The sequence below is a fragment of the Pinus tabuliformis genome, chromosome 9 (assembly GCF_031772625.1).
Source record: "Pinus tabuliformis cultivar Carrire ecotype Pingquan chromosome 9, CPIR1, whole genome shotgun sequence".
Lineage (NCBI taxonomy): Eukaryota > Viridiplantae > Streptophyta > Pinopsida > Pinales > Pinaceae > Pinus > Pinus tabuliformis.
Window position 1 is genome coordinate 757679980 of NC_142307.1, and position 13021 is coordinate 757693000.

The following is a 13021-nucleotide window of genomic DNA, read 5'->3' on the forward strand; positions in this document are numbered from 1 at the left end:
AGGAGGCATAGAGGATTTATTTGCTAAATGATCAAGAAAGTGAATATCATTAGCAGAGAGTATTTGTATAAGCTTACCTGAGAGGGCATCATATAAAGCTGATGAATTCCCAGAAGAAAGAGGAGGTTGAGGCACACCAATCGCAACGTCCCGTGAAGAGTCCTTCGAGCCCTCTAAAGTATCTGAAACCCAAACATCTCGAGGAGGATAGTGGCAACCCTATGAAGTAGAACCCATATGATTGAGAGCCTTGAAAACCAAGGCTAGTGCCTCAAAATAAGAAGTGTTAGAAATCAAAGCCCCAATACACAAGGAATCAAAGGAAAATTCACCGTATGAAACTCGAAAATTTCTCTTAGACCATTTGTTTGAAAGGTGTCCAACTCAGGGGTGTCATCCCCACTCCACTAGGAACCCCAAGTATTTGGCCCTTATTGAGCACAAAGGGATCATGTCGGGATAGGTTAGGTCCCATGACACTAGAACTAGGATTCGAGTATCCATGCATACCATCTGAGACACAAGGAAACTTTAGATGTCTTGGTTGTTAACATTTTGGACCCCTGAATGGAATTTTCCAGAAATCCAACCTATGACAGAAGGCCGATTCCTTGAGGGAAATCTCTAGTTCATCCAGAAGACCCTATGACACATTCATCTCAATCAAAACCCACAATATCCTTTTATCATGTGCCACTAGATACATAACATCAAAGAAGATGAACCTGCCAATATTGTTCGTGACCTTCATAACAATTTGGCGAGTCCAAAGTTCCAGAGGGAAGTCAACCAACTTTGCCTAGAGATATTGTGATATGGGTTTTTCTGAAAGTGGGTTAAACCCAACATGCCACCTCGACACCTAGAGATATCCCCTTCCAATGACCCAAGCTCTCTGAAGAATCATGAGAACGTCCCCCTCATCCAAGAAGTGAAAATGTAGTAGTTATTCATGAGTAAGCTAATGTTAAGAGTGTATTCGTGCAGGGGTTTCCAGTGTTCAGACACCCATGTTTAAATATGGGCCGTGGATAGAGTGATGTTGAAAAAATTGAGAGCACGAGAGACGAGTTGGAAACCCTACTAGTATCAATATCGAAACCCAGAGAAATCATCGACTTACCATCACAAACACGCAAAGATTTGGGTGCACAGAAGGGTTTCGACACAGGAGCCCGGGGACATGGAAGAGGTAAAGACAAAGACTCCAGGCAACCAACACCCTCACCACCAAATGTCTGGACCTGAAAACATTGAGCCCCATCTGGGGGCCTTTTTGAAACTCCTTGTGCCATAGGCGAGAAAATGACGCTATGAATAAACAAAGAAACCTAGTTGTTAGATAGAGTAGGTAGAAAAGCAAGAAAAGAGGCAGAATGGGCCCAGAAAAATAGGTGTCATGTATGAATCGAGAAAGAGACCCCCAAGAAAACTACTAGACCTGAAGCATCTGGATTAGAGACAGGAAATAAATACGAGAGGGAAAATCTATGAGCTGACAAAGAGCGAGCCCTCACGCCATTTAAATTACCTCATTCAAGGAAACCAAGCTTCATGGGAATATTTTGTATCTCATCTCTGAATGTCTTTGCAAGTCGTCATGACACAATGTGCTTTATCAGAAAGGGATTTAATTACACCATTGTAGACTCAGCCTAGGCTAGTGTGTATAGTGCTCATAGTGTTATCATATTAATGTTCACCTATAGTAATTTATGTAATCTAATCCTAATCCTATGTTTCTTTTTTCTCATAGACTTTCTCGTACTTAATTTATCTCGTTCCCTATAACTCTTATGGTGCCTTGTTAGTCCTTCACTACCTTAACGCTAAGCATTTATTACTTAAGATAGAATATTACATACACTCATGAATGACCATTAGAGTAATCTTACCACAAGTTGTGGATCCATAGTATGTATGACTTATAATAAAGCTAAGCAAAGATAAATACTAGTGTCACATCATAATGATAAAAAAACTTAAGCTACTGCACTACATAAAATATATGACATTGTATACGTATAGAGAACCTCACTCCTATTTAAGGAGTATCCAAATAAATCATACCATGCCATGGAACTATATAGGTAGTATGAATAAGCTCACTTATTTACTCACTAGGATAATGGACTGTATACATGGCTAGACATCAACATTTCGAGGCATGTAGGCTTAGTTAAGCTGCTCTAGATAATTCAAGTTACAACTAATGTTTAGCCATCCAAACCCTTGTGTATTAATTACAAGATATAGCACGTGTAAACAACTGGATAATTTGATAACCTGAAATACTAACTCAATGGTGACTGGGTTTCTCTGACCTCAGGATGCGGCAGAGAGAAAATAGTTTGAACAATGGCTTGTGGTACTATCACAATGAAGTGGAGAGCATGCGAACTTCTTCCTTTCTACAATCCCACACCACCCACCTCAATTTGAGCACTGTTATCATTCATATCGCTGAGGTCAAAGGAAGCGGGAACTCTGTGGCAGGTTCTCATTGCCAGCCAAGCACCAGTCTTCTAATCTGTTAGGCCATCCATATAGACTTTCCACAATCTCTTGGCCATGGATATAGACTTTCAACAATTCAACAATCTGGAAACATTTGCCAGAACACATGGACATCGTCCACACGAGGAAATGTTTTGAACACGTTTCAAAACAGAAGGATGTCATCCACAAGGTACCCAAGTTCTTAGTTTTTTCCTTTACAGAAAAGTCCGCCAGGAATCCTCAGGTAATTGCACTCTGATAAAGTGACAACAAATGAATTTCAACGATGGGGCCGCGACTACAATATGGAAGATGCGCAGCAATTCATCGCAGCCGTTCAGGGATCTATTTAAGCCACCTAATGTTCTTGTTGAATTCCTCTCTCCAGTCCATCCCACCCTCGTTAGCTTTGCTTTTGCCCTTTTGTCTTACATATTATTCTCAGAGTCCCTGTTTCTTTCGACCAAAATTGCCTACTTCCTTATTGCTTGCACCCAGGTATCTCCTTCTTCCCAAATTCAACATAACTGATAATTTTTTACAGACAACTTTCTTTGGCAGTTCTGAATTTATTAGGGTTTTAAAAGTGGAGGACTCGTACATATAATATTATTGTTTTGATGCCTTTGATATGCACATCCTTCAGTGAATCAGGGTAAGAAGTTTTTGGTATATTTATTGCAGACTGATCGATAATGACGTTGGATGAGAATCGACGCGTGACAGCCCAGAGACCTCGATATGACTGCCTTCTGTTTGGTGAGCATCACACTTCTTTGTTTTTAAGTTTTTCTCTTTGCAATGGTTATCGAACTACTGTTATAAGTATTCGTTTCTGATTCCAAGATGCTGCTGTTTTAGATTTGGATGAGACATTATATCCATTAAGTCTCGGACTTAATGAAGCATGCCCCAACAGCATCAGAGGTAATCTTGAAGCTAAGTTGGCCCTCAAATTTTATGTAATTCCAATGTTTTTGTTTTTGAAAAGTATTAATTTTTAGATTTTAATCTAACCTCAGTCTGAAATGCGCCTTGGGAAGCTTGGGGTGGCATATTTAGAGTTCCACTGTTTAATTCCTTGCAATTTACACGATCACGCTATATGCATCTCCCACATTGCAACTTGAAGGTGATCAGACCCAGATGTACATGGATCTGGGCTTAGGGTTCATATTCAGTACACCCAATGTATTGTTTAGATTCAACGCACTGTTCGACACAATAAGAGTTAGGTCACCGCATCCCTGTAGATGCAATTAGGATTTCTGCTTTGGCATTGAGGGAACTTTTGAGGTTTGAATTTTGTTTACGGCCTGGTTATTGTATCACAGATTATGTGAATCAAAAGCTCGTAATTGGAAATAGCAGAGCCCCCGACTTGAGAGAGCTGTATGAGACTTATGGGACAGTCATGGCTGGACTCAGGGTAAGCATTCAGTCCCTTTTGTTTCATGGAATTAGCATTGTAATTCAACTTTTAACTTTAAAATGACTGATTTTTAAATTTTTTGCATTGGGGGCCCTCTATAGCTGATTGCTGATGAATTCTGCAACCCTGTGAACTGTAATAGTTTTAGCAAGTAGCTTAAGAGCGAGTTATGAGCTGCTTATAAGGCCGTTCTTCCTGCAATGATGGCAGAAAGTCTGAGATATACTATCCATAGTTACTCCATGGGTTTCTATGATTTAACCCATGGAAATTGATCCACTGGCCACTACTCTGAGACCTTTTGCAAATTTATGAGATCAAAACCCTGTTTTTCCTACTTGTCATATGTGTTATACTTGTGGTTGTTACTAGTATTGATCATTGTGAGACAGAGTAGTAACTAGTTTTATTCTAAGTTTTAGGAGGCTGTTCGATTTAGTTGGACAAAACAGATTCTCTCCCAACTAATGAGCCCAAGGAAAATAGTGTGTCTATCTTAAGCCAACAAGTGTTTGTTCGAGTTGCTAATACGGTTGAGATCCAAATCCTAGGAAGGTTTACAAAGCAGGTGCCTACATGACCATACCCGTGTGCTAGTGTGAACCTTGTTGCATTGTTCTTACAGGATCCAGTGTGAATCCGTTCATGACTACAAAAATCAAATAAGTCGGTCGAGAAATGACCTCCTCTATGTAAGAAGAGCCCAGCAGTTGCGTTACACCTGCACATGTGAAAACTGTGTCTCAGGGATCGTAGCAGCTTATACCTATGTATGGAGTTTTAAGGCAAAAAGTCCAAATAAAAGCAAATATTTGCATTTTGTGGAGATATGGTGTTACTTCATGGAGAGCCAGAGTTTTTCTAGCAAAAGTAGTGGTGCTGCTTTGGATGATGATTGAATTTTTGTTTGTGTCATAGAAGCCTTGAATCTATATAGATATGGTTTTCATTTTTTCTTCTATGCATTTCAAGGATTGGCAAATGGAGTGTGATCCCTAAATTTGCCATTATGTCTGCCATAGTAAATAATAGTATCAAGAGATTCACTAGTTATGATATTGGTGATAGAGAATTGCTTGGTGTGTCCAAGTTGATGACTTTTTCTGTGTTTACGAGGTGAGGATTGGATGGCTGGTTGTTTCCAAGTTGAAATGGATAGTTTGTTTGGTGTGTTCAAGTCGATAGCTTGTTTGTTGTGTTTGAGTTGATAGTTTGCATAGTGCATCTATGCTGAATAGAGGATGGTTGTGTCCGAGATGAGACTAGATAGACTTAATTATGATGCATACAAGCTTAGATGTTTGCTCTCTATGATGAATAGGTGAATGCAACTGGAACTAAAACATTTTGATGTGCATCTTCATGCTTGGGTGCATAATTTGAATTGGTCATTCACTCTTGCTTGAGCATGAGGACAACTGATGCATGTCCATATGGCATAGTTGAGTTGTGTCCCTAAAATGACCACTTATTGTACCTTCTTGGAGAGAGAGTTTGTTCACTTGTATAAAAACAAAATTAACATTTCGAGGAGTGGACCATGTGTCAATTCAATGTTCTATGAGTGGACCATATGTTGATTGTGGACTTAGGTTGATGTTATGGGACTAGAAACTTGCATATAAGTTGTTCTACGTGCCAAAACATCTTAAGACTCAAGAGACATGTCTAGGTCGAGAGCTGGTGCATTTGTTGCACTAGTTAAATCTTGGAATGTTGATGGAATTGGTTACATATAGGGGTATTTAATGAAGGAGTTGATGAGCCATGTCCTTGAAAGACTTACTACTAGATTGATGTTTGCAGCAGTTAGGTACCCATGTATTCCAGTGGATGATTGTTCTTTTATACAAACTTCTATAGATTGGTGATTTCTAGAAGAAGAAAATCCATGATTGCACCAAAAGACAAACTTTGTGGATAAGGAGCATTTTCAGTTTCTAGAGAAGCATGTGTTGCAAGGACTGGTTTTTGATGAAGAATTGATGGATTGAGACAAGTATTTGTTAAGGGAAGTGTTGAAATGAGTAACTTATACTTGCCTTATGCGTGATACTTGATCATAGGAGAAGGTTGTGGTTGTTATTATTATTGATAATTCCGAGGAGAGCTTGTCTCTAAGTGAATAGTTTTATTGTAAGTTTTAGGAGGTTGTTAGATAAAGTTGGATTCTCTCAACATTGTGTCAGGATGCCAAGATAGTATATCTATCTTAAAGCAAACCTTCATAAATTTATATCTATACCATTTCATCATTGAATAGATCATACACCATAACTTTTTAGTATCTGGAAACACTGTTTATTCTTTCATTTCTTTACATTCTAGATGTCTGCATTTAACAATTACTACCCATATCAATTTCTAAAAATGGCAATTAGGGACTTATATTCAACCTCATGGCTGGGAATTGCACTTGAATTGATATCTACTTTCTCCAACTTCATGTTGGCGAATTCATTGCTTATTTTTTACCGTGTTCTTTGATCTATGTAGGCAACTGGCTACGAAGTTGACCATCACGATTACCACAGGTAATTAAAAAAATCTTATGTCCTCTAGTTTCTGAATTTACAACTATCCAACGTTTCAACTTTCAATAAAACCAAAGAAAATGCCATTGATTTGACTTTCATTGTTTACTCTGTTTGGACCACCATTCATTGCTTTTGCCCTAAAACGCTATCCTGCTTCACTCAGTCAAAACAAATGTTTCGTATGCAGTTTTCTTAACGAAAGTGTGCCATATGAGATTCTTAAACCAGATCTTGTGCTGAAGAACTTGTTATTAAGCATGCCTCAGAGGAAAATTGTAAGATCATATGGATCCCTTCAAATTCTTTATATGATGATAACATACGATGAAGTCCTAGGTACTTTTTTGAAATTTAAAAGCATACTTCTGAACTGTTTGTAACTTTTGTTATGTGAAACAGATATTTACCAACAGTGACAAAATTCATGCTGCAAAGGTCCTTAACAAGATGGGGTTGGAAGATTGCTTTGAAGACATAATATGCTTTGAGACGCTTAATCCTCCTTCAAAAATAACTGAAAACAATAATAAACAGGATAAGCCCATTGTTAACTCTACAATTCCGAAGACACCCATAATTTGCAAGCCCTCAAAAGAGGCCATGGAGCAGGCTCTTCGCCTTGCAAATGCTGATCCACAAAAAACGGTATGGGACTAAAGATTTTGCTGACCATTTTCCTTCAGCTATCAATTTTTCATGAAAATGATTCATATATTACATTAGAATTCAATATTAGTCTACATTAAGATTGACACATCCAAGTTCTATAGAAAGTTTATACCAAACCCCCTTCCTATACAACAAGGAGAGCTAACATTTCTGATTAGGTTCCACTGTGAGAGGTATCTGTACATTTTCTAAAAATGGCCATCCTTCGCTGAAATATCGTTACCCAATTCTCATTTAAATGTAATAACTTCTACTTCTTAGCCTGATCACATCCCACATGCTGTCCAATGATGCAATCCTGGCAACCTTGCAATTCGACATCACATAACTATTTCTGGCTTGTGGCAGATCACACAACATCCAATTTTCTTTACCTTCCGCATATCATTTCAATTGGCAACTATGGTAAGAGTTGCTTCTAAATCGATCATGTTTCCCTGCAGATTTTTTTTGACGATAGCAGCCGGAATATATCCGCAGGAAAGCGTGCAGGCCTGCATACTGTATTGGTAAGACCATCTAATCCAAAATGGCATATGATGCTTTTGTTAAAAGGGGTAATTGGTCGAATCTTCCTCTAATTTTAAGATTGACTTTAAATGTCAACAGGTGGGCACTTCGGTCCGAACAGAGGAAGCAGATTTTGCCATTGAAAGCATTCACAACGTTAGAGAAGCTCTACCAGAGATATGGGAAGAATAAGATGCAGAGAGCTCCGAAAGTGTTGCGCGTGAAAGAGGAGCAGGGCAACTATTGACACTGCATAAGCCATAATCTGATTGAATGAGAGAATGGAGAACTGGACTAATAATTCCTCTGGAGCTTTTGCATCTTGTTAAAAGGAACTGCTAGTCTCCATTCTCCCCCACTTTAAACAGATTGATCGATGGATCAAATCAATGAATAATCTATTTGTTTCAACCATATAAAATGTGGAGTTGTCTTTACTGAGATTTTTTGGATTTTTAAGATAATTTCAATAAGTTTTCCATAGATTTTATAGAAATTAATAAACCAATAAACCTCCTGAAAAGCTTTAAAAAAATTTCACTTAAAATAACTTTATATAAAATTAAAAACTAAATATATATCACTATAACTTAAAAAAAATCTCACTGAAAATATCTTTATATAAAATTAAGTGCATAGATTTTATAGAAATTAAACCAATAAACCTCCTGAAAAGCTTTAAAAAAATTTCACTTAAAATAACTTTATATAAAATTAAAAACTAAATATATATCACTATAACTTAAAAAAAATCTCACTGAAAATATCTTTATATAAAATTAAGTGCACATCAATATAAAGGTCCATTTTAAAATTAACCACATGACCAACAACAAATTTATATTTATATGAAAAATATGAAACTTTTAACTTAGGATTGTTTTAAAGACGTCATTTTTTTAAAAGAGAATTCGCCAGTGAAATCTTTTGATTCGTAGTAAGTAATTTTTTGAATTTGACTAATATATATTTTTATTTTATTTTTTAATTTGAATTCATGATCTTTTTATGGAAAGATACTTAATTATTAAATCTAAATATTAATTAAAAAAATTGTAAAACAAATATAATTTTAATATAAAGTTATTTCAAGTATAAATAATAAATCAAATAGTTGAAAGGGTTAATTTAATGGGTTATTTTTAATTTTGTTAGATATTAGGTTAAATGTATAAGTAACTTTAGTAAAAATGCCTCTAAGTTTTTTGCCTCTAAGTTTTTTGTGTTTTTATCGAGAGATTTTGTTTATAATAAAAAATAATACCAAATTAAATAATTTTTTAAAAATTAAAGGATCAACCTCAATATTAAAATGTATAATTTATTTAAATAATTGATTAAAAAAATTTATTAACTATTTTTATGTTGAGCGATATATTTTTGTGAGTGATTTAGACTTTGTAAAGAATAAAATGAAAAGTAAGCAAGGAAATGAATCTGATATACATTGAAATATAATAGAGAGCACAATGATATAGTAAGAACTAATTATTTGTTGAAATAGTAAAATATTATAAAATAAATGCTAATTTATAATGGTGATATCTTTTTTTTGAAAGATAGAGATGTCAATTATGCTTATTTCCTAAGAAATTATGAATTAAATTATTAATGTTTGAGACAAATATTTGATTTTTACATTATAAAGAAATGAGATATTACATTATAAAGAAATGAGATATCCCTTTTTACAAATGACATGCTTGCCTTTTCACCAAAAAGTCCTTTATTTTCACTATTTTATTACTAGTATTTTGCAAATACCACGGGTTACAAAAATCACAAGCTTGTAAACCACCAATAGTAAAAAAAAAATTAATAACCATAGAATTGTCTTTTAACTAATTCACTATTATTATTTGTTTTTATTTTACTCCCACCTTGCGAAACCAAGGGTGAATACCATGGTTTACATAAAGAATGAGCTCATAGGTCACCAAAGATAAAGAATTAATTAATGATCGTCTTGATTCAGGTGGATGGTCATTGATATTTATTTGAAACAACACTCCCCCCTTAGGAAGAAATGGTTCCCATTGCATCAAGTTCCTGTAGGAGATGTGGATTTTTTTGTTGAATTTGAATCTCGATGAGCCACTTGCCTTGTTAAAGGAGTTGTCCACCTTTGACAACCCGATAGAGTTGTATGTTCTTTTGGAAGGTGGCCTTCGTTCAAATCTCTATGATCCAATCCACTATATCTTTCTCAATACAATTGAGATTGAGTTCTATAGAGGCCAAGTGCTCAACCACCTTCGAGATGCATAATAGAGGTGGGTAATATCGTCAGAGCAATGTCAAATTAAATACTAGTGCAAGTCAAGGAAAGGAAGAACACACAATTCAAAAGCATTTTCACCCACATCCATTTTGATGGTGTAAGACTCGTACCAAAGTTCTTTGAGCTTCCAATGGGGTTCTATGAAGTGTTGTTTTTGCAAATGTAAGCAAATCTTATCACCAACTTGAAACATGTGTGAAACCTAATGGTGGTCAAGCCGCCATGTCCCAATCTTCTTTTGCACTAACATGATTGGGATCCCATAAGGTGAAGAGCTTGGTCAAATATGGCCCTTTTGGATGAGCTCATGAAGCTAGTTCTTTATTTCATCATTATATAGAAGGGTTGTTAGTACAAAAGTCTCTTAGGTAAGGGCACACTAGGTATCAAATCAATGGAATGTGTGACCTAGTAGTGCAAAGGCACCCCTTTAGGTGAAGCGAAGATTCTTCCATACTATTCTACAATCTTGTCCATCTATTTTTTCTTGTAGAGAGACCATGTCCTAAAGTTGTGGTGGTTTTGGTGACCTTCTACTGACCTTTTGATTGAAACATGAAGAGGACAAATTTGGTATTCTAAGAGATTACCTGCTTTTTTTCCCAAGGTTAATGAAATTGTAGTAGTAGGAACTACCTTTGGTATAATGTACAACTAACCTTTGAAAGTAACAATGGAACTCCAATGTTGTGACTCATAAATAGCATGACATTTCCACATATAAGGTTTTCCTAAAAGAACATCACAAAAGATTAAGTGTGGAAATATCACATAATAATTCATCTTTGAAGGGCTTGATGCCAGAGGATATGAGACATTATTTGTTGACTTGAAGGTCTCATCCATGCCTTAGCCAACTAATGACATATGGTTGGGCTTATGGCATCATTGAAAAATTTAATCTTTTGATGACCTCCATTGAGATCAAGTCCTTATAGTTCCTATTGTCAACAATGAAATGTAGTGGGGTTCTCTTCACCCACATCTATGAATGGAAGAGGTGCTCCCCCTCGTTAAACTCCCACTTGGTTTCACATTGATGATATGTTTTTTCTTATCTTGATCGAAATCATAGTTCGAGTCAGGGTCCAAATATTTTTCTTTAAAATTAGTAAAAACTGTTGTTTTGAGCGACATTCGTCAATATTATGCCAAGGGCATTTTTGGAACACACACCACTTCCCAGTATCCTTCTTCTACTTCCCATTACCCTTATTTGTGCATGGCTTGGACCGACTATCTTGAGGTTGGTGCTCCTTTCTTTGCCCCTTGTTCTATGAGTTAGGGTTTCCTTTGGTACACTTTTGTTGTAGTGGATTTGTAGACTAGAACTCTCACTCACTCTTATTATTGAATTTCTTCTCAAATTTCAAAGCATATTAATAAGTGGCTCTTAATGAGGAGACATCCAAGAAATCCATCTCTATTTGGATGTATTTGTGTAGTCCACTATGGTACTTTAGAAGCAACTTTTACTCAATGTCTTTCGTACCTTGATTTGATCACAAGGTAGGGAGGATATTGGTGTACTATGGCACTCTCTAGTCTCTATTTTGTTTACTAATTGGTGTACTAGTCTCCCTCTACTACTCGGGTACTGATCACGTTTACTGGGAGGTTACTATTTACTCTTTCTTGAGGGCCTCGTGTGTGTGTGTGTGTGCACACACACGCATGTGCATGGGCATGCTCCTTTTCACTATTTTATTATTATTATTGTCTTACAAATACCACGGGTTTCGAAAAACATGGACTTGTAAATCACTAATGGAAAGACAACCAATTAATGACCATGTAAATATATTTTCACTACTTTATTATTATTATTTACTTCATTTTTCTCCCATTTTGAAAGTGCCATGGGAAAATACTATGGTTTACAAAAACCATACACTTGTAAACCACCAACAGTAAAAAACCAATTAATGACCATGGTGATTTAACGGAAGAGATGGATGGCCACTGGTATCCACCTAAATCAGTGAGTGCATTAGAGGGGTTGAAAATAAAATGATGAAAGAAGAAGAAGAAAATGATGAAGAATTGGTGGATTATACCTTAGACCCACTGGAAAACACTAAAATATTTTGTATACCAGAGGACCTAGTATATCCACTTTCACTCTATACAAAACTCAAAACCACACATCATTATTGGCCATTGAACCTAGAGACATGTCTTGTCACCTATATGCCTCTTGGTGGTACTATGTTTGGTAGCATCCCCTATGACTATAACCTAGAAAAACATCTCAAAGGTAGGTCACATATAAATGGGTAAAGGTTATAGCCAACAAGTATCTAGTAACTCCTTGATCAAGGATGAAAATATTGTCAACCATAATTCTCTCACTAATATATTTAAGACACCAATGATGATAGGTTGGAAGTATATAAAACAATTAAATGATGTAAGATAAAAGTTGAGGTGAAGTGTTCTCACCATTATACTTAGGTAAGCATTGTAAACCAATGCAAAAATATTTGTAATTTTTTGTGATTTGGCTTAGAAATTTGGGCAAGAGAAACTTCCTCTATACATGAAAAGCCTAGTCTATTAACGAGGGAGACTAGATCAAGTAGAGGATGTGGATTAATGGGCAACAACATTAATTTAGGGGAATAAATGTTAAGCGTAAAACCTCTTATTACACCCTACATATTGAGTTATTATATGTCTATTGTTATACTAAGTAGGTCAATGAGAACCTTTCATTGTGTTCCTTCATTGTAATTGTCCTTTGTTTGTTATATATATATACACATCAAGGATACCTAGTCTTAGGATCATCCATCTTGTCTTTTGTATCATATTTATTGCAAAGGGGGTTTCTCCTTTGAAGTGGAATATGTTAATTGATTTTGTATCATTTTTAAGGCTCTAAGATCATTGCATTTGGTATCATAAACTATGAACCTAGGGTTTTGCTCCTTCAATCAAGACCTCATGGCATGTTCTCAATATTTTGTTTTTTGAGAATCTTCATATAGTGAAATTTTGAGAGGCTAAGAAGAAATAGAGAATTACATGTGGTAAAAATTTCAAGTTCTATTTTTCTGTACTTTTGGAGATATAGCTATGGAAATTAGGTTT

At 35.8% G+C, this 13021-nt stretch overlaps 1 protein-coding gene across 1 annotated transcript; it reads left to right on the forward strand.

The window, feature by feature from the left end:
* The first annotated feature begins 2340 nt into the window (after positions 1-2340).
* LOC149150930 (uncharacterized protein C24B11.05-like) lies at positions 2341-8058 on the forward strand. The gene is made up of 9 exons (XM_089440401.1): positions 2341-2997; positions 3184-3258; positions 3361-3426; positions 3834-3928; positions 6428-6465; positions 6656-6743; positions 6868-7113; positions 7581-7646; positions 7747-8058. Exons 2-9 carry the CDS (start codon positions 3195-3197, stop codon positions 7837-7839), a joined length of 756 nt encoding a protein of 251 aa, XP_089296527.1. The 5' UTR covers positions 2341-2997; positions 3184-3194; the 3' UTR covers positions 7840-8058.
* Positions 8059-13021: the final 4963 nt, after the last annotated feature.

What these genes read in the sequence shown, in the direction of transcription:
- LOC149150930 (XM_089440401.1), top strand. Translation starts at nt 3,195, where the DNA reads ATGACGTTGGATGAGAATCGACGCGTGACAGCCCAGAGACCTCGATAT. An exon ending in GCATGCCTCAGAGGAAAATT is followed by an intron (nt 6,744 to 6,867) that starts GTAAGATCATAT and finishes TATGTGAAACAG; the next exon opens with ATATTTACCAACAGTGACAA. An exon ending in ATGCTGATCCACAAAAAACG is followed by an intron (nt 7,114 to 7,580) that starts GTATGGGACTAA and finishes GTTTCCCTGCAG; the next exon opens with ATTTTTTTTGACGATAGCAG.